This window comes from Maylandia zebra, linkage group LG12 (assembly GCF_041146795.1).
Source record: "Maylandia zebra isolate NMK-2024a linkage group LG12, Mzebra_GT3a, whole genome shotgun sequence".
NCBI classification, from domain to species: Eukaryota; Metazoa; Chordata; class Actinopteri; order Cichliformes; family Cichlidae; genus Maylandia; species Maylandia zebra.
Window position 1 is genome coordinate 28650233 of NC_135178.1, and position 26214 is coordinate 28676446.

The 26214-nt window shown below is 41.7% G+C and overlaps 1 protein-coding gene across 2 annotated transcripts; it reads right to left on the reverse strand.

Moving 5' to 3' along the window:
* Window positions 1–4810: 4810 nt before the first annotated feature.
* hic2 (hypermethylated in cancer 2) lies at window positions 4811–23078 on the reverse strand. Of its 2 annotated transcripts, none has more exons than XM_076891009.1 (2): window positions 22991–23078; window positions 4811–13680 (listed from the first exon to the last, which is right to left on the reverse strand). In XM_076891009.1, exon 2 carries the CDS (start codon window positions 13616–13618, stop codon window positions 11855–11857), a length of 1764 nt encoding a protein of 587 aa, XP_076747124.1. In that variant the 5' UTR covers window positions 13619–13680; window positions 22991–23078; the 3' UTR covers window positions 4811–11854. The 2 variants fall into 2 exon arrangements, with proteins under 2 accessions (XP_076747124.1, XP_076747123.1); XM_076891008.1 differs by having other exon boundaries at window positions 22983–23078.
* Between the last annotated feature and the right edge of the window lie 3136 nt (window positions 23079–26214).

Sequence of the window (26214 nt, forward strand, 5' to 3'; positions counted from 1 at the left end):
GAAGAAAAATCTACAGAAAGTCTACTAAAAGACTTGCAACAAATAAAGAGACTCAACAACTGCCACTCTGATAGAACAAGACCCCAAACACAGAATGTACCACGAAGCAGGTCAGCCAGCCGCTAATTCTTATTTAGCTCTGAAAATGGGATAATAATGATAATGAGTATGATTACCAAAATGGACGTCTTGGAGCACAATTATCTAAACTGTCCATCACAAAGAGAAAAAAGGGTTCTGAGCATTTTTTGCACGGGTCTGTGTGTTACAGCTTACAGTACTACACTGTAAATGAACTGGCATTAGCATCAACTGAAAGGGGTAGCACTGGGGTTGAAGGGAGCAGGTGAAAATCTCACTTTGAATCATTTCCCCTCCCGGTCCCTGCCATTGTTCCTGTCCTCACACATGGCAGAGGCAGAAAGAAAGGAGCCTATTATTCCGGCCCAAGCCTGTTCTCCTCATTTATCGTTTAAAGAGGGGGAAGAGAGGGGGAATATTCTGATGGAAAGCAGGGCCTCTGTGGCAGCCTAGCAGTTGTGTGCCAGCTGAAAAGACTCCGCGGGCTGAAGCTGCGGCGGTGCCCACCACCTGCCGAGCTCTTTCTCCTTCATCTCTCCCTGGCTCTCTGCTCTCTTTCTCTGCCTTTCACCATCAACCGCTTGGTGACTCAGCAGTCCAGGTTCAATTCTCTTGTGAGGCCTCACAAGAGAAGAAAAAAAAAAGAGAAGGGCACAAAAACAGAGAGAGAAGATTAATTTCTTGAGTGGGAGAGTGAAAGCGAGAGAAAAGAGGTAGGCAGATACATAGGTACTGTTTTTCTTTTATGCATTAAAAGGGATACCTAAGCTGCACCTGGCTCAGGATTTGGGAGTGATTTTCACAACTGTTAAAAGTGGAAAAGATTTATCTAACTATGCTGCAAAAATATGCACTTTCAAGAGCGTACTAACCCAACATGCTACTTTAAGTTAGTATATCTTATACAGTTCACCTTTTCCACCCCTGCTTTGGCCTTGTGCTCCTGCCACAGCTGCAACACAGACCTTGGATATACTCCCAATGCTATATAAGCAGACACACTGAATTTAAGATCAGGTATTGATGCTCAGAGTGTGCTCAGCTCCCATCAATACTGATGGGTTATTGATGAGGGAGTGAGTGAATCCTTGCACCACACCGTCATGAGACCTGTACTGGCAGGGAGACATCTGTGTGTGTGATGAAATAATGAGACAGAGCTACAGCAAGGTGTTGTCATAAATACGTGTCCACAATCACGCAGCAAAAATCAATGAAATCCCACAAAATGGAGATATAGTATACATTGCCTGGAGCCTTGCACTTTTGTGCCAAGACCCCTGTCTTCCCAGTGGGACGTGACCCTCTACCCAGTTCCCTGAGGAAGAAGGAAGGCATAGTTAACTGCAGGGATGGAGGGAACAGCCCCACAGGCACATGCTGGGAGATGAAAAGATGCAACTATGAAAAAGAGAAGAAGCGATTCAAGCAGAGGATAAACAGGACAGAGCTTTGTATGAGAAAGGAAAGCAGCACTGAATCAACATTTCCCCAGATCTCCCCCCAGCTCTACCAGGAGCATCTTAGAAAGGCTCTTCAGACAACCTGGGGCTGTGCAGCATTAATTCAACATATTATTAATATTTGATGTGCATCAAAACATTGAAGATATATGCACATGTTGAGAATTCATACATTTTACCTGGGGCGGATTCATGCGCTTTCATGGGTGAGTTTTATTGGTCTAGTCTCTAGGTAGCTGGTGTATTTATTCATTCATCACATGAACTTTATAGAAAATGCTTTGCATACAGTTTCATAAATCTCGGCGCCAACACAAAGTTCACCTTTTCTTTAAACTGTACTGCAGAAGTTCACAAAACTGCACAAATCTTAATATATCTTTATACAGGAGATGGATTGATGAGATATGATCTCACTTCCTATGAAGACGATTTCAACTGTTTAATGGACAATTTCAAACACTGAATATCCACTTGACAATATTGTGACATGTCTGTAGATCATCAGTGCCAAATTTAGCAAAAATCTGGACAAATTGTGACCAACGAAAAATGTTTGAAGTGGAAATCCAATGAGTGGAAATTGGTTTCATGGGGGACTTTGACCTTTGCTTGACTGAATACATCCAACTTTTTGTAAAAAATAAATAAATAAATAAAATTAAATTTGAAAAAAAAAAGGTGCAGACATGAAACATGGTGAAAGAAATTAGGCAGTGTGTGAAGTTTCTAAACCTTTTACCATTAAGTTCTGGGATCGACCTCAGACTGCAGCAGGAGGTGAATAAAGTAGATGTAGGAGTGGTTATAACTCCTCACAGTTACCTTATACGTACTTTGCAGATACACTGGTGGTAAAAGCAGCAACCTCTGGGTCTGAAAAAAATAAGATAAGGTAAAAGTGCAAAGAACAAACAAACACTGAACTGATCGTTTTAACCTTTTTATAGTTGAACGTATGAGCTACAGTTAGATTCAACTGTTTAGCCTGTTACTTAGCACTGATTAGCAGGTTTCATATCTATGCGCCACACCCACACAGTTTATGGTTACAGCTTGCTAACCAAGCTCACCAGCCTTAAGCTGATAACTGAGCACTGCACCCTCCCATCTTATTATGGTCACTTTTGGCTCCAGAAAGCAAACATGGCAACAGCCAAAGGTCACGTAACAATGGTTATGCCTTTCTTACATATGCAGTCTATGGTGTTCTCATATGACTTTCAGCAAGATCACCAATATATGATTGAATAAGTTCTCAAAAAAGCTAATCTATTCTGGACATTGAACTTTAAACAAAGCTAGGGACTGGGGCAGGACTACAGTCCATTCATCTGCTTAGTATCAGCATTCAGACCAGAAGGTCATCTGGCAGTGGAGATAGAGTTAGGCGTAGGTTTTGTGTGTGGCTTAGTGTGTATACAATTTATAACAGACATTGTCCATTTCCATGGCTCAACATGGGCAAGCCAGTCAACTCTCATCCACATTCCTCAGATTATAGAAAGCCATCCCAGACAAGCAGAGGCAAGTCTGGACCCACCTGGGCAGACCCTGGTAAATTCCACTCATGCTCGCAGACCCACTAGATAAGAAAAACTGGGGAGAAGTGGGGGGCATTTTTGTGAATGTCTCTCTTTGCTGTTCCCCAGTAAATAAACCAACTAAAAAAGCATTGTATTCAGCAGAGGTGCCAGACTGTTTTCAAGGAGCCAAAACTGCACTCAACATGAATGACCCCTGGCTGGCAGACAAGCCCTCCATCCAATCTTTTCTGTGGGTAAGGTCCACTCTGTACCCATCAACCCCCCTCTGATATCACTATTGTGTTAGCTTGGCGCTGATGTTAGTGGAGAGAGGGGCTCTGATGGGGGAGGGCTGGGTAGGGCTATCGACACCAGGGCCATTGTTTCTCAGCGACCCCCATTCAGGGTCATTTAGCATGTGACACCTCGAGGGGCACAGTGCAATACTAATGGCACAGAGGATAAATAAATGTGCCAGCTCCCTACTCTGACCTGAGCCCAGATCACAAGAAACACTAAGGCAAAATAGATAAGGGGAAAGTGAGATTATGGACTTGCTATTGGGAACAAGGGGAAAGAGAACAGAAGGAAGGTAGTGGGAAAAACCACATAGACAAAGCACTTTGAGGAGCTCATCTGCATACCTGAAGAGGGTGGGTCAGTGAGAATGTGTGATCTATCACACTTCCAGTGTAAGTGATGGGCAGGCTAGAAGACCTTTGGTGCCAGGAATGTTCATTGCATGAAAGTAATATGAGAAAGAGACATTGTTAAAGGGGCTGTAAACAGGCTGAACAAGACTCACCCAGTTTATCAAGGCTGGGTGTGTCCTAAATGCAGAAGCTCGACATGATGGGGAAACACCCATGAAAGAATGGAGGGGTAGGGTGCCTACAGGTCACAATGCGGTCCTGGCAGGAAATTAAACCCTAATTCCTCAATACTATGTTTATATATTTTTTGCTTACTGATATTAATATTGCATTGTTAGTGTTGCACAGGCATCATGGTCAGTCTTTTCATGTGAAGTATTGGCAAGAAAGTGAACCCTGACCTGGGGCTTTAGAGAGTACCTGTTAAGTTGTTAACAACTGTTATTTATATCTTTGAGTTGGTGATCAGGAAAGTTTTCCTGTGACCACATGCTGAAACTAGAGTCTTCCTGTGGTTGGCATTTCTCCTCAAGAGACATTTCCTGTTACCACATAACACCCTTCTTTCCTCTCAGTGCTCCACCAGAAACAACTGAGGCAGCAGAAAACTACAAATGCAGATAGCAATGTATCAGCTACACAAGAGGTCTGACAATCTCTGTCACCAAAATGAAAGGTTCACAGATGCAAGAAAATGGTGAGAAAAGGTAGGAATTTCAAGTGAAAAGATGTCCACCAATTAATGTTGTGAACTGCAATTAATTAATAATTATAGTGGGGCTTTTTTCACTCCGTTCTCTTCTTCACTTTACCGGTTCTGGGTTTCTAACTATAATCTGAGAGGGAAGCTGCCAACAGGTTTTCATTTCGAAGGAATAAGCTAGACCTCACATCATTCACTGACTTCGACATGTCTGTCGAATATACATAATTTATCTAAGGTAAAGCGAACGGTGTAGGAATACCTGAAGGGAGATGTTAGCCTGGGAGATTATGATCTATGAACAGGATCACTTACGCCAACACGGCAGCAGAAACTTCTTAAGAGAGGAAGCCAAAAAAGATGAAGTATAACTCAAACACAGTCTTGGTTTTCAATCAAGCTTTTAATGAAAAGATCATAAAATAACAGTTTATTTTTCCTCACTGCTGTACATTAAGACTGCAAGGTTATGAGTGCTGAGGTCAGCTGTATTACACTTTATGACACTTTGAGTTTGCGAGCCACGCCGCTGCACACGGTTGTGGCTCTGACCTGAATAAGAGCTCTCTGAGGAGTGGAGATAAAGACAGAGAGAAAGAGAGCCCAGCCTGGGTGCTGCCAAAAGCCACAAAAGGTGAGAGAATCTCACGTTAAACACTAGTGTATGAGCATGTTAGAAGTCCAGACGGTAGAACGTGTGTTTACATTGGTGAAGGTTTATGCACATGCTTGCTGAAGTGTACCTGGGCATATACACTTTTGCATGTGAAGTGTGTTTGCCAAGGGGGAGGCCTTCTTGCCCTTTAATTATTTATGACCAAAGTCCCTACATGTCCAGTCGCGAGCCTCTCAGGCCATGGATCCTGATCCATTATTGAGAGGCTGTTCCCGAAGAAAACCTAAGAGAAAGGGTCAATACGCCCGCTTTATGGGCAACTCCACTAATCGACTCTTCAGTATTTCTTAGCAGCTAATTATGTCTTTCCATTAATGTAGTGCACATGAAGGTGACAACGTGCCTTTAAAAATTAATAAACATAAATTAACAGTTATGGATGAAAATACGCTGCTGGAAACTTTACTTCAAAAACAGGATATTCTTGTTACAGAAGGACGGCAGAAAAACAAGAAGTCTAAAGGTAATGGCAAGAGAGTGCATTTCTGTAAACACAAGCTTTGAGGTAATTTGGTGTGTTCAGTTTATTAGTCACAGAAAGTACAGTAAATACTGAAAAATTCAGCAAGGAGCGAGATAAAGTCCACTGTGTGGTAACCGAAATAACACAGGGTCAACAGGCTAAAGCCAGGGTCTCGTGTGCGTGTGAGATAAAGCAAGGGACAATAAAGCTAATAAACAGGGTTTAATGGCACTGGAGGCCATTTTAAAAGTGGCTTTGGTTAAGTCTGTCAAGGTAAGAAGAAGAATCTCCATAATATCTAGACAGACCAGCCCCTCTACTAGAGAAAATGCCTGGAGAGGATGGCAGAAGTTAATGACGACGAAAAATGAGATGGAAACTTGGAAGTTTAAAGCCAAGTACGGTCTCTCTGGTGAGTTTCCCGCTTTGAATATGTCACTTTAAAGCTTTTTTTTTTTTTTAAAACAAAAGCAACTGCATATTGATATGGTAGCTCAACAAACACAGCAACATAGATGAGGTAAGAAGAGAAAGAAAGAATAAACCGTCAGTTAAATCGGAACTGATGGGAGAGCATCTGGGTTTTCCCAAAGACCTTGAAAAACATACAAAGTGCACTTAGTAAAGCTATCGTATTCAACGTTTCTAAAAATCCTCTGATGTTAAACTTACAGATACTAAAAACATTATGTAGTTAGATTTAAAAAAAAAAAAAAAAAAAAAAAGGAGTAGCGGCAAGTGGTTTAATAGAAGAAATGTAACAATGGTTGAGAGGAAAACGACGGCTGAGAGGAGAGATCTGTGGGTTACGTGCACATTTCTGCTGTGTGTTTGTTTGTTTGTTTAAAATATACATAAAATGTCAGCAGGATGGCAACACCCAGGGAAAGCAAGCTCGAAAAGATACAGTAGCCTCTGCGCTGCACAGGCAGGGACAGCGTCCTGTGTCCACAGAAACACACACACACACACACACACACACACACACGCACACACAGGGTTTACTTCCACTGGTGTGCAGTCATTCAGTGAGACCTCAAGAACAAATGGGCAAAAGAAATGTAATAAAAATAAAATAAAACACCCATAGTGACTTACTTGAACTAAAAACCCTACAGACTGTCAGGTATTACAGAGCAGATAATTAATGCCATAGACCATTTTGTTTTTGAGTTAAAAAAAATAAAAAATAAAAAAAGGAAGCGAAACAAAGAAAAGAAATTCGATTCTCCCACAAATAAGGTCAGCTTCACAGATTGTGGTTAATGGCTATGTCTTGTGTCTTAGTTTTGATTCTCAGCTTGAAATCCTCAAAACAAAAAAACAAAACAAAAAAAAAAAAGGGGGGGGTCCTGCCTCCACCTCAGTCTCACACACTGAGCAAATTCTTTGAAAAAGGTGAGGGCAGGCCCAGAAATAAATACATTCATCACTGACAATAGACATTTGATTAAAAAAAAAAAAAAAAAAAAATAAGAACACTGTCAATAAGTGTTTGCACCAACTTTCTTTGAGGCTCAGCCAGCCAGAGTTTTGTGCTGCTTTTACCCACAGAACACAGGCAGCTTTAAAAAAAAGTTTCAAAACAACATCATAAAAGCAGAAAACTGACAATAACATTCACAGTTAAGACTACCAGATAGGCTTGTTTACATGCAGTGAACAAATCAAAGCTACATTCTCCAGATAGGTTTCAAGAACCGCCAGCATAAGAGATGTACCACGTCGGACTACGAAAACAACCCAAAATATTCAAGCATCATTCACCCACACCTACATATTAAGAGACCCAAGCAGCAGAGGTATTCCTCGAGTGTATTTGGGTAAACAAAGAGACAAACATTGAGCTAAAGACCCTGACTAACAATGCCTTTTGATTAATACGTCAAGGATGCACAGCCCCCCCCCCCCAAACACACTTTCTGTGGTCCCATCTGAAGACAGGCCAGAGGGCAGGAGGATTGGGGCGCAGGGTCATCCCAAAGCCAGCTGGCAGGGAGGGGAGGGGTGGGGAGTGCCCCTAAAACCACACACCCTCCCCTTAATTGAATATGCAGTAGTTCACTCCATGTTTAACGCTATGCTTTTGTTTTGGCAGCAACCTCTATGGAAAAGCATCTTTCACAAAAAAAAAAGAAAAGAAAAAATGATAACGCACACAAAACCATCTCCCTAACTGGCCGAGCCTCGACTGAGGTCTGTAAAACTGTAAAAGTTTATGTAAACAATGAGATAAATACATATGTTTCTTTTTAGAGCCACACATGGTTCCATAATCATTCAAATGTGCTTTGGTTTAAAAAATAGTTTGTGGATTTGGGTATGAGCTTTTTTTTTTCTCTCCTTTTCTTCTTAGTTCTTTGTACAACGTTGCAACTATTTCTGAACATAGTGTGTTACTAACTAAAACGTAGACTTGTTTTGAGCTGCCTCACCTTTGTCAAGGCTTTTTGTGTTAGTTGAAAAAAAGTAGCCCCCTGTTTGTCTTAAATATGAAACTAGTGTTTTGCTTTTCCCATGATCAAAATACAGAGAAATTGATACAATGCTATATTTTACAAATGTAGCTGAGAGTCTGCATTCACAGATGCAGAACAATCCCTGAAGTATTTGAATAGTAGTAGTAATAGTAGTAATAATAGTAGTAATAGTAGCATGGTCACAGTTTGGAGTTCGTAGTATGTTTTTTTTTTCCTTTTTTTTTTTTTCTTCGTTACGTCGAACAAGCAAGCATTCAAATGCAGCTGCAAAAACCTTTGCAGAGATGGCTAGAGATCGTGTAGTACAAAACACCTTTTGCATTACAGACATTACACTGTACTGCAGTAAGGGCTGCGAGTACAACAACGTTTGAAGGCAATGCATTGTGGACTCCCTCTTCGGCTAGAAGAGGTCACAAGCAACAATGTATCAGGCGATAAATAACACGTTTGTGGATCTAGGAATGGGTGGGTGGGGATCGAGGAGTGTGAAAAATTCAGATGTACCATGCAATCACTAAACAGCAACTGCCTAACAACAAGACACCAACATCCAACATAAGTAACAAGTCTGGGAGCCCAAGACGCAGGTACCTTAAAACGGTAGTGATGTTTGTGTAACTGTAGCTGCATCCCTATAATAATCAAACATTTCACAGACCATAACATGAGGACGAAAAGGAATTACAAAAAAAATAATCATGAGGACAGGTAAACCAACATAACAGAGGAATGCCTATAAAAAAATAAAAAAATAAACCAAACTTGTAGTGAGGGTTCATACTCTACATTAACTGTTAAGAGGCGATACACTGGACAGGTTTGAGTGAAACAGAAGAGACAACGGGGGGCCATTCTCAACTTGTCATTGTTTACAATGAGGTAAAGCTTGAAATAGTTTAAAAATAAGTTAAAACTAATTCTGTGATATAATGGAATACAATCAGGAACAAAAGGATGCCGCAAGAGACCAGCGAGTTGTCCAGCTGTCCAGTGCATCTCTGCTTCTCCCTTCTTATTACAAGTTTTCACATGTCTGGCTCACAAAAAAACAAAACCAAAACAATTAAGTTGAACTTCACATTAAAATTCTGATTATATTTTCTCTTTTTTTTTTCTTTTTTCTTTTTTGGTCTGAACAGAACACATAAAATGTCATCAAGTCCTGTTTTTAAAGTCATGGAATATAAAGTGATAAGGACTCTGGATATAAATGAAAAGGAAACAGGAAACATGTTCAGGGCACATGTTTTTGTTTTGTTTTTTTTAAAATAAACTTTACCAATTTTTTTGGGTGGTAAAGTTTACGTCATACCAGCCCACCAATCAGCACAAGCTTTCCTTGCAATCCACAAGACCCTTTGTCAGTCATTGGCCAAAAACTCCATCAAAAGAGTGGATTTCTTTCTCTGGACTTTGAATATAATTCATAATTTGTTTTATACAGCAAAAAGAAATCAAAAGTGAAATAATTTAGTATGCTATATATCTTAAGTACATCTTTTTAAAAACTTTGGTTATGAACTTGTCTAGCAAAGTTTGTTAGTTAGCTCTGTTCTCCTCAACATTCATAAGATCTTTGGAACTCTATATATCTAAACTAACCAACTAAGCACTAGTTGCTCCAGGCTGGAAGCTACAGTACACTTTGAAGTGGAGCCACAATGAACAGGGCACCCAAAAGCTATATCTGACAAGTACAAACAACAGCTAAAAACAATATTAATGTGTAAAATCTATAAGCATTAAAAACCTGTGTTGAGAGATGGGCAGGTTAAAGCATTAGATAAAAACTTACCATAATCTACACACTTTTTACAATTAATTACATAGGAACTTTCAACTAATCAACATAGAGTTTGTAAGAGTAATCAGAGGTAGAGAGGTCACAAGCCTACATAAATAGACTTTTCTTTTTTCTGAGGGGAGGAAAGCTATACAGACAGAAAAATAAACGTACCCACTGAACATAACGCTCAGTCTAAAAACACCCTCTTCACCTTATCCCCATGAAACCACCCGCCCCGCCCTGCCCTGCCCCAACCCAACCCAGATCCCTCCCCTCCACAAGAAAAGTCCCAAGACCTTCCAGTTTAAACATTCACTGAAACATGACAAGTTGTTTAAGCAAAAAACAAGTACCTCAAGGGTTCATCTGTCCAACCAGGTTTCATTCCTGGGAGCACTAGCAGGCAAATCTGAAAACAATGAAAATCTTCTCTATATTAATGCAAACAGCTGTAGAGAAGACTGAGTGTTTGTCATCTGTGAAACAAAAACTTAAATCAGTGTCCTCCAACGTGAACCTTCTTTCAAGAACTTCCAGTTAAAGCATGGAGATGGTCCCAAACCCAGTTACCCCTCCTCTTAAGCCCCTTTCAGACATGTTTTCTGAGTGCCTCAATGAGCACACCAAGTTACTTCTCTGTAAAAGTAGTGACAGAATTCGCATTAGATACCGTTTATGTGTAGCTTTTAACACAGCAGAAGTCTGAATGCATGCAGACATGAGATTGTGACTGAACACCTGCGTAGATGTGAGTTGCTTAGCCCATAAGAAAAACAATAACATGCACATAACTGCATTTTATCCCACCAGATCTGCTTCTTTGTGGTAGTAAGATGAAAACAATTACTCTCTAATACAGTTTTGCTGTTCCCAATCCTGAGGAGAGATCTTTCTGGGGGAAAGCGGTGGCGTACAGCCCATGCAGCAGCACTATTTAGCAGGCACACTTAGTGTCAGTGGCAAAGAGAACTACAAAAACAAAATTGGCAAAGAAAAAAAAATTACTTTTCTGTGTTTGTTTTTGTTTCTAAGATTTTACATTGTGTTCCTGAGTGCACTGCTTTCCTTTACAGTAGTACAGTTTTGCTCCTTGCCAAAAGTTCGAGCTCTTTATTCCTAATGGCCCACCACCTCAACTCTTTTCAAGCCTTATTATTTTACATTATATTCCGATTTAAATGAAATCCTCTGTAAAAACTGTGTATAGTTTGATTTATTTTACACAATCGTTTGGAAACAACTGTGCAAAATAAATAAATTTTTTAATACTGACCAAAATAATCATGATTGGGATTTTTTGCCAAATCTAGCAACTCTCTTCATCACCTTCACATCTATGACGGTATAACTGTGAGAAATATGGATGTAGAAGTCATCATGTCTGTATGCCAGAAGGCCATCACTTTAACAGATTGGGGTAGCGAGCAATGTTACATATCCCATGTCTGAAAAGGGCTTTATATACAGATACCCATCACCAACCAACACAACGAAGCATATAAAGCTGTCAGGGTTAAAATAATCTTTTTGCTGAATTATTGCCAGTATTGTTTGCACGTGGTTTTTTTTGGTCAAAGTAGCACTGGAGTACACAGGGGACTCTTGAGTCATCTGAAAACTTCAGAGACTCAAAGGTAGAAGAGAGAAAAGCTGCTGAAGGGTATGAAGTGAGAGGCTTGACATTATATCAGTACCCACATTCACATTTAACAGACCAGACGTTATGCAACTCCACCATTGCTTTGTGACTTTGGAGAGAGACAGCAGTAAACTGTCCCTTTAGAGCTCCTGAGAGGTGAGCAGACGTTGTTCGATATAAACAACAACTGAATCCTTGCATCAACAAGATCCCACCATCACCAAGAGCACACTGTGGCTAACGGCTACATCATTCACTTAGCCAGGGCATCATAAACTGGATTAATATGTAGAACTATGTGTATGTGTGCATTTCTTTGCTTTTGCGATGGAGAAAAGGTTTGTATTTTCTATTCCCAGAGTTCTTTGGCTTGATGCATTTCTAAGAGGGTGAGGTGTGCATTCTCAGGTGACTGATGAGGTTGCGCTGCTGGGTAAACTTCCCCCCACATAGCTGGCATTCATACGGCTTCTCTCCAGAGTGGACACGCATGTGCTCTGTCAGACGGTACTGGCGTGTAAAGCGCATGCCACACTCTTCACATGCAAATGGCTTCAGGCCGAGGTGGCTACGCATGTGGCGTGTCATGGTTCCCCTCTGGGTGAACATTTTGCCACAGATGTTGCAGGGGAAAGGCCTGGTCAGCCAGTGGCTCTTTTCATGTTGTCTCAGGGTTGCTGGGTCTTTGTAGCTCTTACTGCACACTGTACACTTGAACGGGCGCGTTTCAGAACCAAAGGTAGAAGGACCTACAGTGGCAGAAAGGTCCTCGGCCTCCTCCTCATCTTCCTCTTTCACAAAGGTTCCTCCCTCCTCTTTGATGTAGAGCTCATCCTCAGTATGCGTCTCCACATGAGCATTGAGCTGTTCAGAACTGGGGAAACCCTTACCACAGGGAATACACACATAGAGGTTGTCTCCAAATGCTGGCTCAAAACCTTCCTGCCTGTACACATAGTTGGCGCTGTGGTGCCCCCCTGCTGTTCCCCCTCCACCTCCTGCAGTCTCTCCATCACTCTGACCACTTTCCTCACTGTGATCCTGGCCATTCTCTCCTCCTTCTTCCTCGTCCTTACACTGGAAGGACTGGTCAGATGTGAAGCTGTTCCCACTGCCACCTCCAATCCCAGATGAGCGGCTATCTTTAGGACCAACAATTACCCCATTAACCAGGGGCCTGCTGTGATCTTCAGACTTCAACCCTGAAGCCTCTCTCTTAGGCCATTCATTCTTTCGAGCTCCCTGTCGGGACTTTTTCTGTGGTGGAGGACCCTCTGGCTGGTTTTGGATTTCCTCTGAGGTTTTAGAGGAGGAGTTGAGGTCCATGGTCTCTGAGATGCAGGTGTCTGCACCCGGCAAGGTGGTAGACGAATCATCCAGTGAGGCACTGTTGGTTGTCGATACTGAGGCAGATTGAGGGGATCCTTGGGAGTTGCTGTGTGGGCTGAGGGCATCTGTGGCTGTGCCCGCAGAGGGTGGACTCTTCTTGGAGAGGTCTAGTCCAAGGTCCGGTTCCCCCGCACTTCCTCCGCTGCTGAGGTTACCATTACTGCTTCCATTCCCCCCATTCCCGTTCTTCCCAGAGGTGCCAACAAACATCTCGTCATCTGAGAGCTTGTCCCGAAGGCCTTCATCTGGCTGTGGCTGGTCGGCATCGGAAAGGGTTGGAGGATAGTGGTTATTGTGGCCAGTAGGGGTAGAAGAGGAAAGCCGCTGGTTGTTTAGACGCAAGCGGCTAAGGGGACCTGGAGTGGAGGGTTTACCTGGCAGGGGTTTCCCACCATTGCGCTTAAGCTTCTTTCTGCACAGAGCAGCAAGGTCGTGGAGCTGGAGGTAGCTGGCTGCAGTTAAGAGGGCACTGAAGTTCTGCTCATTGCTCTGGTCTGATGAGGACAGTAGCTTCCCAGTGTAGATGAAGTCAAGAACTTGTCTGAATACCGAGGGGTTAACCATCTCTGTGTCGAGGTTGATGAGGTTGTCATGGAGGACCAAAGATTTAAAGTAGATGCTGCTTGCCGCCAGGATGTTCTTGTGGGCACGGAAGAGAGCATTCTCCACCACAATGATAACATCACACAGGAAGCCCTTGGCTCTCTGTTGGTTGAGTTGCAGCAGCAGTTGTTTGGCATGATTTGGCAGTTCCATTTCCTCCGCCCTTCTTTCCCCTCTCTCTCGTCTCTCTCTTCCTACACGTGCACCACCTCAAGCTGAAAGAAACAAAACAAGGACATGATCAGTATTACATTAAAAAAAATAGTTTTATTACACTGAAACCACATAAAAATAATGGGTTATTGAGAAAAGAAATAAAGAGTGGTGTTTCTTAACAGATAACGCAAAAATCAATATTTAGTGGCATTGGCGGTGGATGAGGGGGAAAAAAAAGGCTGAATAAGCAATGTGCTGTAAAGGCTTAGCTAACGCTTCTCTAATGGCAAAATTGAGCTCACTGGGAAATTAGCAAACTGTTAGCAGTGCATGCCATATAATCACACAGCTGCTTAGAAACTGGAACCTTCTCTGTGTCCGACTTTTCTTTTTAAACAAACTGTAACCCTACATGGATCAAGTTCTGACTGTACACATTACCACTTATCTGGCACAAAGGTCGTAGGGGTGGAGGACAAGAATGGGTAAAGTAACTTCTTTCCTAAGTTGCCTCATTCCACTATCTCACCAGAGTAACTAGTTTCGATGGGATGCCCTCTCTGGAAACTCAGCTAACTCTAGTCTCCATTAGGTCATGGTAATGTCAGCCCTGCCCTATTGTCTGGGGGTTGGAGATCTGTGGAAGAGCAGGGCTGGGGGGGGGGGATTAGGTGACACCTGAGCAAGAAAAACTACACAGGCGCTTGGGCAAGAGAGTAGGGGGAGGGTGTGGCCCCAAGGCAAGGACAGCACCACTCGATCCTCCAGAGGGGCCCTTATTTATGGAAATAGGACGAGTGAATCCAATTCACTGCTAAACAACATACTGATGGCCTAATGGTACACACCACAGTACTTCTATTTCTAGTTTTCTCTACAAACACACATTTTGTGTTAATGCAATAGATGCAAAACTTCTGAGGGCAATATCAGTGGTATGATTTGGTTGAGGCAGCAGTCTGTCCATGTTTAACGTTCCCTCAAAGCCACAGGCAAGCTTAGACAACACAAATTTTCAATAACCACAACAGGGTATGCCATACTACAAGAGATTACAATCTAAGACAAAGAAATGTTTAATTCAAGTCAAACACATGTAGAAATTGCCATTTTAAGTGCCAAGCAAGAGCTTTGAAATCACATTTAAAAACACCCAGCACCAAGGGTTGAAATGGATCTGCATGTTGTTTAGTGATTGCAGTGTGCACATCTCAAACAGTGGATGAATCAACATTTGAATTAAAAAAAAAAAAAAAATCATTTTTACTGTAAATAAACAATAACATGGTTTAATTTGTGCTCAAAATCCTGACTCTATGGGCAAAAATACCAGCTGATATCAATATTGTGCACAGATCACCAGATTAAAAAAAACATTCTAGAGTTAAGACACCAGTAAAAGAGGAGACAATATTAATATTGATTCAATAATATGAATTGACCAAAACGAACTATATTAATGACATACGTAGTAACTATCGACAGAGGTAGTTACATTAGCTCTATAGTTTAACTTGAACTTATTCTAGGTTAATATATCTTAAGCATGATGCCCTTAGATACCTTTTAGTAAAATTAAAGCACACATTATCAAAAAAAATTCTGAATTTCTCTCCTTGTGTATACCATCTCCTTAACCTAACTTCAACAATCATACAGCTTCTGTATAATGCTGTAGGTATGAGATATGCAGTAGCAGGAAAAACGGCAACGAACAGCTGAAAGCAACAAACTAAATATCAGGTACTGATAACGACACATTACTACTGGCATTTGACCTGGTCTTAGATCAAAGCAAAGCTTTTAAAGAATATTTCAGTTTGTAATAGATGTGAATTATCCTCAATTGTCCTCAAAACGCCATCAGGGCAAAAGCATAAGTTAAAATTCAAGTAACTGTATCTGTTTAAAATAGTTTTAACTGCACAGTAAGTAAGCACAACTAAGGAGTCCATCACAGCGTTAAACAAAGACATACATATCCTGGCTAAGGCCCTCCAGTATCCCTTCAAATACTACAGAGAAAAACAAAGTATCACTAAAGAAGATGGCACACTAGACATAAGAGACTTGTTAAGGATGGTAATGACCACCCATTATTATAGTCAAAATTAAACACCATCAAAGAACAAGAAGGTTAAAATTTTAACCTGGTAAAGAGTGCTGAGTGTATCCGGTATGTAGCCAAGCTGACTCTGTCACAGACTAGCTGATACAATCAGCTGAAGTGATCATTACCCCCAGGTCCAGGCCTGGGCTTGCCTCCTCTGCTTTGACACTTCTACTCACGATCTTCTTCCCCTCCCCCGTTTCTCCTCTGTACCTCTCCTTTCTCTTTATCTTCCAGCCCTCACCAGCCTTTCACCGGGCATGCAGACACATCCCAGGAACAGCTCACTGTCCTGTCCCCAATGTAAATCATAATGAGCTATTCTGAAAAGCACAACCCAGATGTGTTAATCGTACAACAAGCTAGGGGAGTTTACGGCACTCAGCCCTGCAGGCGGTAATGGAGAAGAGGGCTACTAGAGAAAGAAGGGCCTCTACTGTGATGCCAGCCAGGAAGCCATATATCAAGTCTCTCTCTTAACATACACACACACGCACGCACACCTCTGCAGGCTTTATGGGGGGATTCAAGAGGCTTTTCCAGCGGACCAACATAAAAGGGGGCTGGGCTCACAGTAGAGAAGCCAGTTCAGGAGAGAAAAAAAAAAAAGAAAGAAAGAAAAAAAAAAAAGCCCTCCCCCATCACCCTCCACCTCTCATCCCTCGTTGTCTCCCTTTCCTCCCCTCCATCACCCACCCAGCTACCCTCTCCCCCTGGCCCCTCCATTGCTGTGCTGTGCCGGCTGGATTCCAGGGAGCCGCTAATGGATTATGGCTGATCTATATGCAGCTAGGGTAGGACACGTGTAGGCCCGGCTCACCTTCCAACGATGCTGCCCAGGAAAAAGAGGCATGATACCACAGGGGACAGAGAGGCCTGCACCATGAATGTAGCTCCAAGTGTGACTGCATGGCACCCTTTCCACCTAGAAACATTTCAATACTACAAACCACACCATTGTTCCCGTTTAACTCCGCAGTTAGAGTCAGGGATGATGTATCAACTGACAAAAACAGCAAAAAAATAATACTATTTCCAGCATGCCAAAAGACTAGTTTCTATGGATAATATTAGTAAGTTAGAAAGCAGTCTGCAGGGTTCGATCACCATAGTTTTAAGCCCTACACAAAAAGGCTGGTAGCTCATTGGAGAGAAAGCATGATAGCTGGTTTAGAAGGGCTGTAAGAAAGACTTCTCTCTCTGGCTGAACACCCTACAACATACCAACTAAATTCAGCCCAGGGAGGTTGTTGTCTTTGAGCACACACAGTGGATCAGCTTACCATTCCCTGCAGTGTAACCTCTTCAAAAACTATGACATAATGATAGGGGCAAACTCATCTTAAAAAAAAAAAAAGAGAAGAAACAAAGCGCCCTGCTACTTATCCTCAACCTTGACTTGTGTCAGGAGCCTGATGATCAGGAGATGAGAAGAGAGGTTTACACACAACTCACAAACACGGCAAGGCTCATGCACGCGTGTGCAGATTGTAAAGTAGAACGAGTCAAAGAGCCCTGGGCACTGAATTAATGTCAACCTTTGAATTAAAACTGGTTACACCTGAAATTTGGATGATCAGGTTTGACTTTATTTACCACCCCTGTTTCTGCTTACAATTTTCCAGCGCATATAGATCCAACAGCAAGTCGGTGTTCATGTAGCAAAGGTGACAGAGAGCTGTGGCACTAATCTCCTGAACACAGAGTAAAAAAGCCAAGAGAAGGCAGAGGTGAGCCAAAGTCCTGTGGTGCAATAACAAAACACACCCTACTGCTGTGAAAGGTCATCTGCTAACAACCAATAGAAATCAGGATTGACCAGGATTTTACATGCAACTTTTGTTTAATTGGGGCTTCTTTCACAGAGATTCATTTAAGCAAGAGATAGTACTGGGTTTGTAGAACTGCCATCACACAACATCAGAACCTGCATAAAAGGATCAGTGGTAGAGACAGATAGGTAGGAACGATTGAAGTAGACACAGAATGAGAGGCAATCAAGGGCAGGAGCAAAAGGCCTCACTGTGTGTGTGTGTGTGTGTGTGTGTGTGTGTGTGTGTGTTAGATGTGTGCATGTGTTGTGTGTGCACACACACAAACAGAGTATGCTGGTGGGCAGAGAGAGTGGGGGAGGGGTTGGGGGGGATGGTACAAAGCCAGTTTGAAATACAAACACCAAGCAACCACCTCTGAGCCATTTCAACATGGCTGACACTGCTGCATGGGTAAGGCTGGTCCATGCAGGACTCATGGGTACAGCAAGGACCAGCTGTGGAAGGACAGCTCATAATAAAATGAGATTAAAGTAAACAGTTAATTTAAAAAAAAAAAAAAAGGAAAAAAAAAGCTAACTACTATGTATGCTCTTAACAGACATTACATGTGAGCTACATACGAAACACATTGAAGATTTATCAGGTTGCTCTAAACCATTTCTGACAATGAATTAAATTCTTTTCTTAGCAGAGCTGTGCAGCAGGGCAGCTCACAGTATTTTATTACAGGTGATATGTAATGCTAGTTAGTCATGCAAATTAACATAATCATTTCCATTTTAGTCTCATTTGATTGGTTACAAAGACGCACGTTGTTTTGTTTTTTCATCCTGCTACACGGCCTTTACACTGCATTACTCTATCACGCACACACATTTAAAACTTCATTTAGAACATCTGTTAGGCATATACATGATCCAAAAATCAGGTCTCTCCTGTTTCCATAAAGTTTCAGAAATCACATTACAGCAAAGGCTCCACAAAACTCAACTTGGTTAGATTCAGAAAAAGCTTCAGATTTACACAATAAACAACGAAAAAAAAAAACCCCACAACCTTCAATCTAAAACCTTTTTACAGTTTAATTAAAAAATAAAATAAAATCATTCACTTGTAGTAAGATCAAGTCTTTTAGGCAAGTTGGCAATGCAGGCATAAGACAGAATATAGAAGGTAAAGATGACATATAAAGTCACTAGCTTCAGTCATTTCTTGAAATAGCCTGCCTAAACTTGCAGGCTCAGTGGTAGATTTTTAAGTGCATCTAGTGCTGGATCCATTCTGGATGTAATCTTTTCAGAAAAGCTGCAGAGGACATATCCTGCTATTAGAAAAAGCTCAATAGGTCAAATCGGTTCTGTCCTGTTTTTGGAACATTCCGTTTTTCAGAACTGCTGGACTGCTGGGTGAACAGGTGCATGATTATAGTATGTATGTGAACTACAGTACCCTGACAGTTTGGGTGAACACTTCCAGTGAGGAGTTCAATAGTTAAGCAAGATAAACAAGTCCTGCCCACAGTGCAGTGGAATGACAAGAACCTCATTCTGTTTATCACCGATCAGAAAGCTGTGGCCACATGTGTACATCCTAAAACCTTACACAGCTATGCTGGCATTCAGACCATAGATTGTCGTGTAACACCAGGGAAAAGGAGGAGGAGAAGTTTGCTGATTTTTTGAAAAAAAATGAGATTAAATCCTTTTTTCCTTACCACATACCTTTAAAATGGGAAATGAATCAATTTATTCTGTGGTATGAATGATATCTGGAGGTAATCTTAGCTAATAAAACAACAGCAACCAGTGCCAGATTAATTTTTATTTTATAAATTGTCATCAACTCATTTAATGAGATGATTTAGTAACTCTAGTTTTTCAGCTGTTTTGTAAACGTGGGGTGTAGATGCAAGTGCAAGACTAAAAATACAGCGCTAGAAGAAAAATGTCATGAGTAGATTTTGCATAGTACATTTCTCTTATATTTATAGAGACATTCGTTTGTTATTAAACTTGATGTTTCTCTTGTTAGTACGGGTTAAAACGCAAAAACACAGATTAAAAAGAGAGATTTAAAGTCTACATATAAGTGGTTTATTTCTTTGTAACTGTAAGGGACTGATTTTGACTAAGATGATAGTCTTATAAAAAAAAAAAAAATTCAAACTAGCTGATGTATCTATTGGTTATGTCTAAATTTCTTTACATGCAGTATTAACTCATTTCTTTACCAGGAGGTAACACTTACTGTCTGCTAATCAGGTCTGTGAGTCGATCCCCAGTTTTGTGAGTGTGTGTGTCTGTATGCATTGGATCGAGTGCCATATGAATCTGTGTGAATGAGAGGCTATAGCTTATAATGGGAACGCTGCTGTGAGTGGTCAGAAACACCAGAAAAGTACTAGTTCATTTAGTATCTGGCAGTTGGAGGTAATGGAATTTAAGATGAGGCTATATGTAACAGTTTTCATTGCTGAAAAAGGACTTTGTTAAACTCTCATTTGAAACATGAAACCTGAATCTGCTTTATGCACTGAAAGAGTTCCAACTACCATTTTCTCCTGCTGCCATGGATTTTATATGAATAACTTTGCATCTCTGCTGTGTCTTGAGTATCGTGTTCATCTAGAATGTCCTCAGGAAAAAAACTAAATAAACACTGAGACCTTCACCAGCAATCCTGTTTAGTAACTGGTGCCCACATACATCACAGTGCGTGCCCTCACTAAAAGCGCAGTAATCAGCCACTTCACCGACAACTGAACATATGATTGGTATGATAAAGTGACCTCTGTCTTGCGAGACAACAACCCCCAACCCACATGACCTGATATCTAATGCTTTGACTGAGGACATCATGTTGGGCGAGTAAGAGATCTTGTATGGTCCAAGGTTTTACAGACCTGCCAGCCCCCCCCCCCCCCCTCCTTCAGCCGTTAAACACTGCGCAACCTTCTGGCTATCAGCACTACATTCCACATTCTTCTTCTTAAAGAACAACAACAACCCTGTCCCGAGGTGCTTTATCCACTGAACAAACCAAACAGCCTCTGAACAGGCAACCACCAAATAGAACAGACAGCTACACATAGATACAATAGCCCAGAACAATCTATAAGTCCCCATCCAACATGTCAGCACATATAGCCTAAGTAGCCTTCTTACTGTATTGCACTGCCCATACATGCTGCTGTAAGCCTGCATCCAATACACTATGTGTGTGCTGAGAAAGAGAAAGGACAAGACCAACTGGCCGATCATGAGGCACACACACAGACCTCAAATTACCCTCCAGGCCACACTCTGCAGTCCATAGTAATCAATGAAACTAGTCACACTGACCACTTGACTTGGTCATTTTTTATTTGTTTGACCCTTGCTACTTGATCTCTGACCTAAAATGTTCATTTGACAAAAGCATCAAAAAGTACAGCGGTTACTGTACAATATTTTACAGGATTTACTGGAGAGACCAGCTTGCCCACATAATCCATTTTCAGCGTAAAACTTGATCAACTCTATAAAAGTAAAGCGATCAATAGTCTCACTCAGTTTCTTCAAGGTTTATGAGATGGACTGGTTTAAACACAATGGATTAAGCAGTTCGCTCATCAAAGCACTGTGCTTTTACTGTGCTGATATCATCAAGTGCTTCAGGCATAACAGCCAGGAGTCCCATTTCTCCTTTAGAGGCTTTTCCAAATTGGATTATAAAGTGCAATACACATTTGCATGTGTCCCGTTCTTAACAATACAGCTTTTAGGTGTGTTGTTGAAAAACACACCTAAGCTACCCCTCCAGCCAAATTTTGAGGTTGGCAGACAGAGCAGCTGAGCGCTACACCTATATGTTGGGCTGGGTGTAGTCTGCCAAAATAACATCTTGTAATCTTTTTATTACAGGCTGCAGTCCCCTGCAACTCTAACCAGAAAAAGAAGCCATGAAAACAGTTGGATTTTATCTTACCTTTACTCTACTATCAAAGCAAGAGCTTGAAAAAAATGATAACAATGCCAACTTGAAATGAATTCACACCAATGATCGCAGAAACAAACAGTTAATGTGCAGCTGAGCTACTGGAAATGTGTGCAAAATAATTTTATCATGTGTAAAATGAAGAACATTCGTTTCCCTACCAACTGGCAAAATATGAGACAACTGACCATTTTTCTACAGCCGTTTTACAAGGGGGTAAGTACATTTCGTCAACTGTTAATTAAAGTGGAAATGTTTCCACAGAACTACACTTTGGTTAACAGCAGCCAGTCGAGGAAACGCACATTACTGGCATTCTTATGCCTTCTTATCGCCATGCCCCTTGGTACTTTAACAGCAGTAATCATGAGGAGCAGAGCCGCCTTCACACCCGAGTACATGCATTGTTTTATTGGCTTACTTTAAGTTAATGATGAAGTAATTAACGTACTGGTGTGATTTTTTTCCGCCTTTTTAAAAAAAAAATGAGGATGCTTATTTACTGACAGAAATCAACGACAGTGTAACAGTGTTTCTATAAAACAGTGCAGTTATAGGTCAGAGTGTAACGTGACACCAACGCTGTAGCTGATTACAAAGATGGTAGCTCTGGTAGCACCAGCGCACCTATAGTGCTTCTAAAACGTACACCCCACTGCATCGCTAGAATCGACGTTTAAAAAGCAACGTTTCAAACCAGGCTCTGCATGCATCCAACATTTTAATGGGTATATTTGCAAGACACTCCAGTTAAATGATTTTAATGTGCCTCACATAAGACCAAAGTGGCTTAACCTACATATAAACAATAAACAAGTGGTACCATACTATCTACAAACATCTCAAAGACTATCAGCTGATTGCGCAAAAAAAAAACATGCGCAAAATCCACAGAATCTGCCCCGCTCCATTTACCACACAAAGTGCAATTCAATACCAGCTGAAGAGATCTGCTCTGCTTACGCGAAAGCGATTGGTTTTAAAGAAAGATTCAACTAATCAGCTTGCAATTTTGTAAACAACTCACTGAACACGTTGGACTGCAAAACTGAGAAAATGAGGTGAAGAGTAGAAACGTTTTAGCGTTCATATACCACGTAGCGACGTGCCGTCCGTGGACCCTTTCTGTCCCCCTGATGTGCTTTGCCAACCTGGTAATTCTTTGGTACACACTCGTCCTGTGGGACATCTCTCGTAAGCTCACGACGCCTAATTAAAAATATAAAAGGAGCACATCGTTCGCAAACGGCGCATTGTTACAGGTTTGGGCAGAGACCGCGATATGTTCGAACAAATAATGTGGGAATCCTCGGCTTGCCAAGCAGGCTGGTAGAGCCCCTTTTTGTTGGCACGCCGTGGAAAAAAACACCAGCGTAACAGCGAAAACCTCTGCGATTCTTGCAGTGGGTGGTAGGAAACGATCCGATCAAAAAACGACAGAAATACGGCTCCGACAAACATTTACACGCCGCGGCAAAAGGAAAGAATTCATTTTAAATACCTTCTTACATCGGTATGGTCGTTCTCAAGCGGTCTTTACCATCCTCTTGCTCATCTCACAGCCTTCGGGACGCCATGTTGCAAGCTTATGACGTTAGCTTCCTCACCCCTGACCCACATTTGAATAGAAACCAGCCCCAAAGTGCAGCAGTGAAAACATCCTAATGTGGGAGGGTTTTCACTTTTTTACATCAGGAATCTTACTAACTTTACCTGCAAGATGGCACAGAAGGAAACAAAGAGTGCTATTTTCTTTCATTGTGTTCAAACATCTTAAGGCCTTCTCCTCCGAGCAAACCGACCCAGTTATAGTCCTACCATCCTGCTGTGTGCAGGTAAATGCTCCGTGAGATGCCTGACTTTAAAACTAATTTTGTAATATGTGTAATCTATGAAGGGACTGTGACGGGGAAAGAAATAGAAGAAGGGAGTTAAGTGATGTGCAGTTTTAGAATCGATTTACTAAGACTTGAGGGGTATTTTTATATGTGGCATAAGGGATTGTACACGAAAAGCTGTAGTATGTTTTAAAGCGGACTGTTGAGTGTATCCTCTTTTATCTGCAAAGGCCTTCACTCCTAAAATATGCCAGTTCGGTGCGCAATGCACTGGTGATAATACATACCACAACCACCACAGAAAACAGCATTAGACTTGATAAATCTCTTTATCAGCTGGACTTAAGACGGCTGCATTGCCTTCAAAACCTCAAGCCTCAGTATCTAAATAATGATAAGGGGAACCCATTGACTTTCTGTCTGTTTTTCATATTTTTAAATAAAGACAACGTAGCTTAAATTTGTGTAAATACCCGTTTTTGCAGTTATCTTAATTCATTTATTTATTGTTTTGTTTAATGGGACTGTGATGCCTGGTGACAGAACTGGCTTAATGATTTCAAAATATATATATATGAAAGCAAGTGAAAAGCAGAAAGAGAGGTTCAGAAACTAGACCAGATGTGCGGAAGTGTTGCGATACGCAGGCTCCTCCTCTTAGCAAAGAGAACCAGGCTTCTTATTGCCTCACTGATAGATTTCACTGAAACACGACTTATTCAGAATAGTTGAAGAGTATGCAGATGTTAATAATGAAAATCTTAAAACCGCATTAGCTGCAAGGGGTTGCATCCTCTCGGAATCATTCGCCGTTTCCCAAGTAAAACCTTTTGTGTTTATGTGCTTAAATTGAGCCGGTCACATTCCGTGGAAGTCGGCATTATGGCGGCGTGCCAAAGGCCACTTCTGACACTGTGTGGTTGCCGCGGAAACTGCATACTCAGCGCGAGGGGTTACGTAATCAAGGTGCTCTTACGTGCTCCACGTAAACACAGGTAGAAGATTCCCAGCAAGTGTGTGTGTGTGTGTGTGTGTGTGTGTGTGTGTGTGTGTGTGTGTGTGTGTGTGTGTGTGTGTGTGTGTGTGTGTGAAAACTGTTTAAAATCTGCTAGAACTCTTCTATCCCAGCCTACGTTCACTGGAAATGTACATAAGAAATCATTTATCAGGCGGACTACAGTTTGTGTTATGCGGTGTTGGATCGTTTGCCCAGCTATGTTTGTAATCTAAGAAATGTAGAAATTACTAATTATTGTTTGAAAATTAAATTAAAACTTTGTTGATAATTTAAATAAACTTACAAGATTCTGCCACACTTTACTTTGTAATTGTTTATTCAGTTGGGCTATTAAAAAACTAGAGTCGAAACACATTACTTGCACTGGAAGACCATTTTCATTGTGAAGTCCATGATAAAACAACATCTTCCAAGAATGTGTCGCATTTTACAGTTGATTTCCTTTCACAGTGGAGAAAATAATACATTTTTAACAGTTTGCCTGCCGTGGCATGTTGACATCCATCCATTTAGAAATGATCCAACTCTTAGGAGGAACTCGGTGTACAGAAGGACTAAATTTTACTTGTTATTAACAGAGGAGGAACTAGAATTTTTTTTCACTCTATAAACATGATGAGGACTTTCAATCAAGAGCCAACAAGAAGAAGAAAAACATGTCTAAAACATAAAATGTCACAGTTCATACATTTATACCAGTAAGCCCTGAAAAGTGATAGATAATTAGAGGAGCATTCAAAGTAACGGCTTACATATTGACAGCAAACAACAATTCAAATAAAACTGGTTTTATGTGCATCCTTTCTGGCCTCAGGTGTGAGCCCTATCGCGAAAAGCATATTTGAATGGCACTGTATAATTTCTTAATGAGCTGACTCGTGAAACACAACCGGCCTCTCACCTTTTCCCACGGCAGGGTCTCCACACTTTGCCGAGCAGCGTTGCCCTGAGCGCAGAGCACCCTCTAATGTACAGAATGGGGGTCAGGGCAGCATTAACTCGGGGCAAAATGCGAATAGGGTCAGTGCCCTCATTTTTAAAGGTATAACAGGTCGTGCCAATGAAATTACAAATGATAATATGACAAAATATAGGAAGCCAAGTCCCCAAGAAGAACACCACAACCACCAGTATGAGATACACCGACGAACGCTTGCTGTCTCTCTCCTCGGAGGGCTGCTCCCTCTCCAGCTGAAACCTGGCAATGATGAACAATCGGATATTGAGCACTATCATTATGATAACTAGGAATATGTTCGCGACAAAAGTGCCAAAGCCTGTGACCTGTTTGGCAACACCGACAGTGACCAGGTTCTGCACAGCGACGATTAAGAAAGCGTAGGCCCAGTAGGCAACGATGACCATCACGGTCCTGTTTCGGGTCATGCGCTGGGAGTATTTAAAGGGGGACAAGATGGCGTGGTATCTGTCCGCCTGCGCGGCCAGGATAGCCATGAAAGACAGTCCTAGAAATGTGGGAGCAATGTAAAAGGTTCTCGTGGGGGAGTCATAGACATCCCTCACATCGAGAACACCAACATAATAATAAGACACTCCCGTACAAATGTCACTGAGGCAAGTGCTCAGCATGTACATGAAGCGGTTCTCGCTGCGCAAAGCTGTGTTCAGCAGGATGGAGAGAAACACAGACACGTTGAGGAAAATGATGGTTGCAGCCAAGAAAACGCTGAAAAGGAACATCAACACGTTGCCAAAGTTCGTGAGGGGCAGCGCGAGAGTCAAAGGGCGGCTGGTGTTTCTCATCAGGGCGGATGACAAATGCTGGCAGTATTGCAGCTGTGCCCGAACAGCACAGTGGGGTTACTTCAAGCCCGATTTATGTAGCAAGCACAGTCAGTCTAAGAAGAAGACGTCAA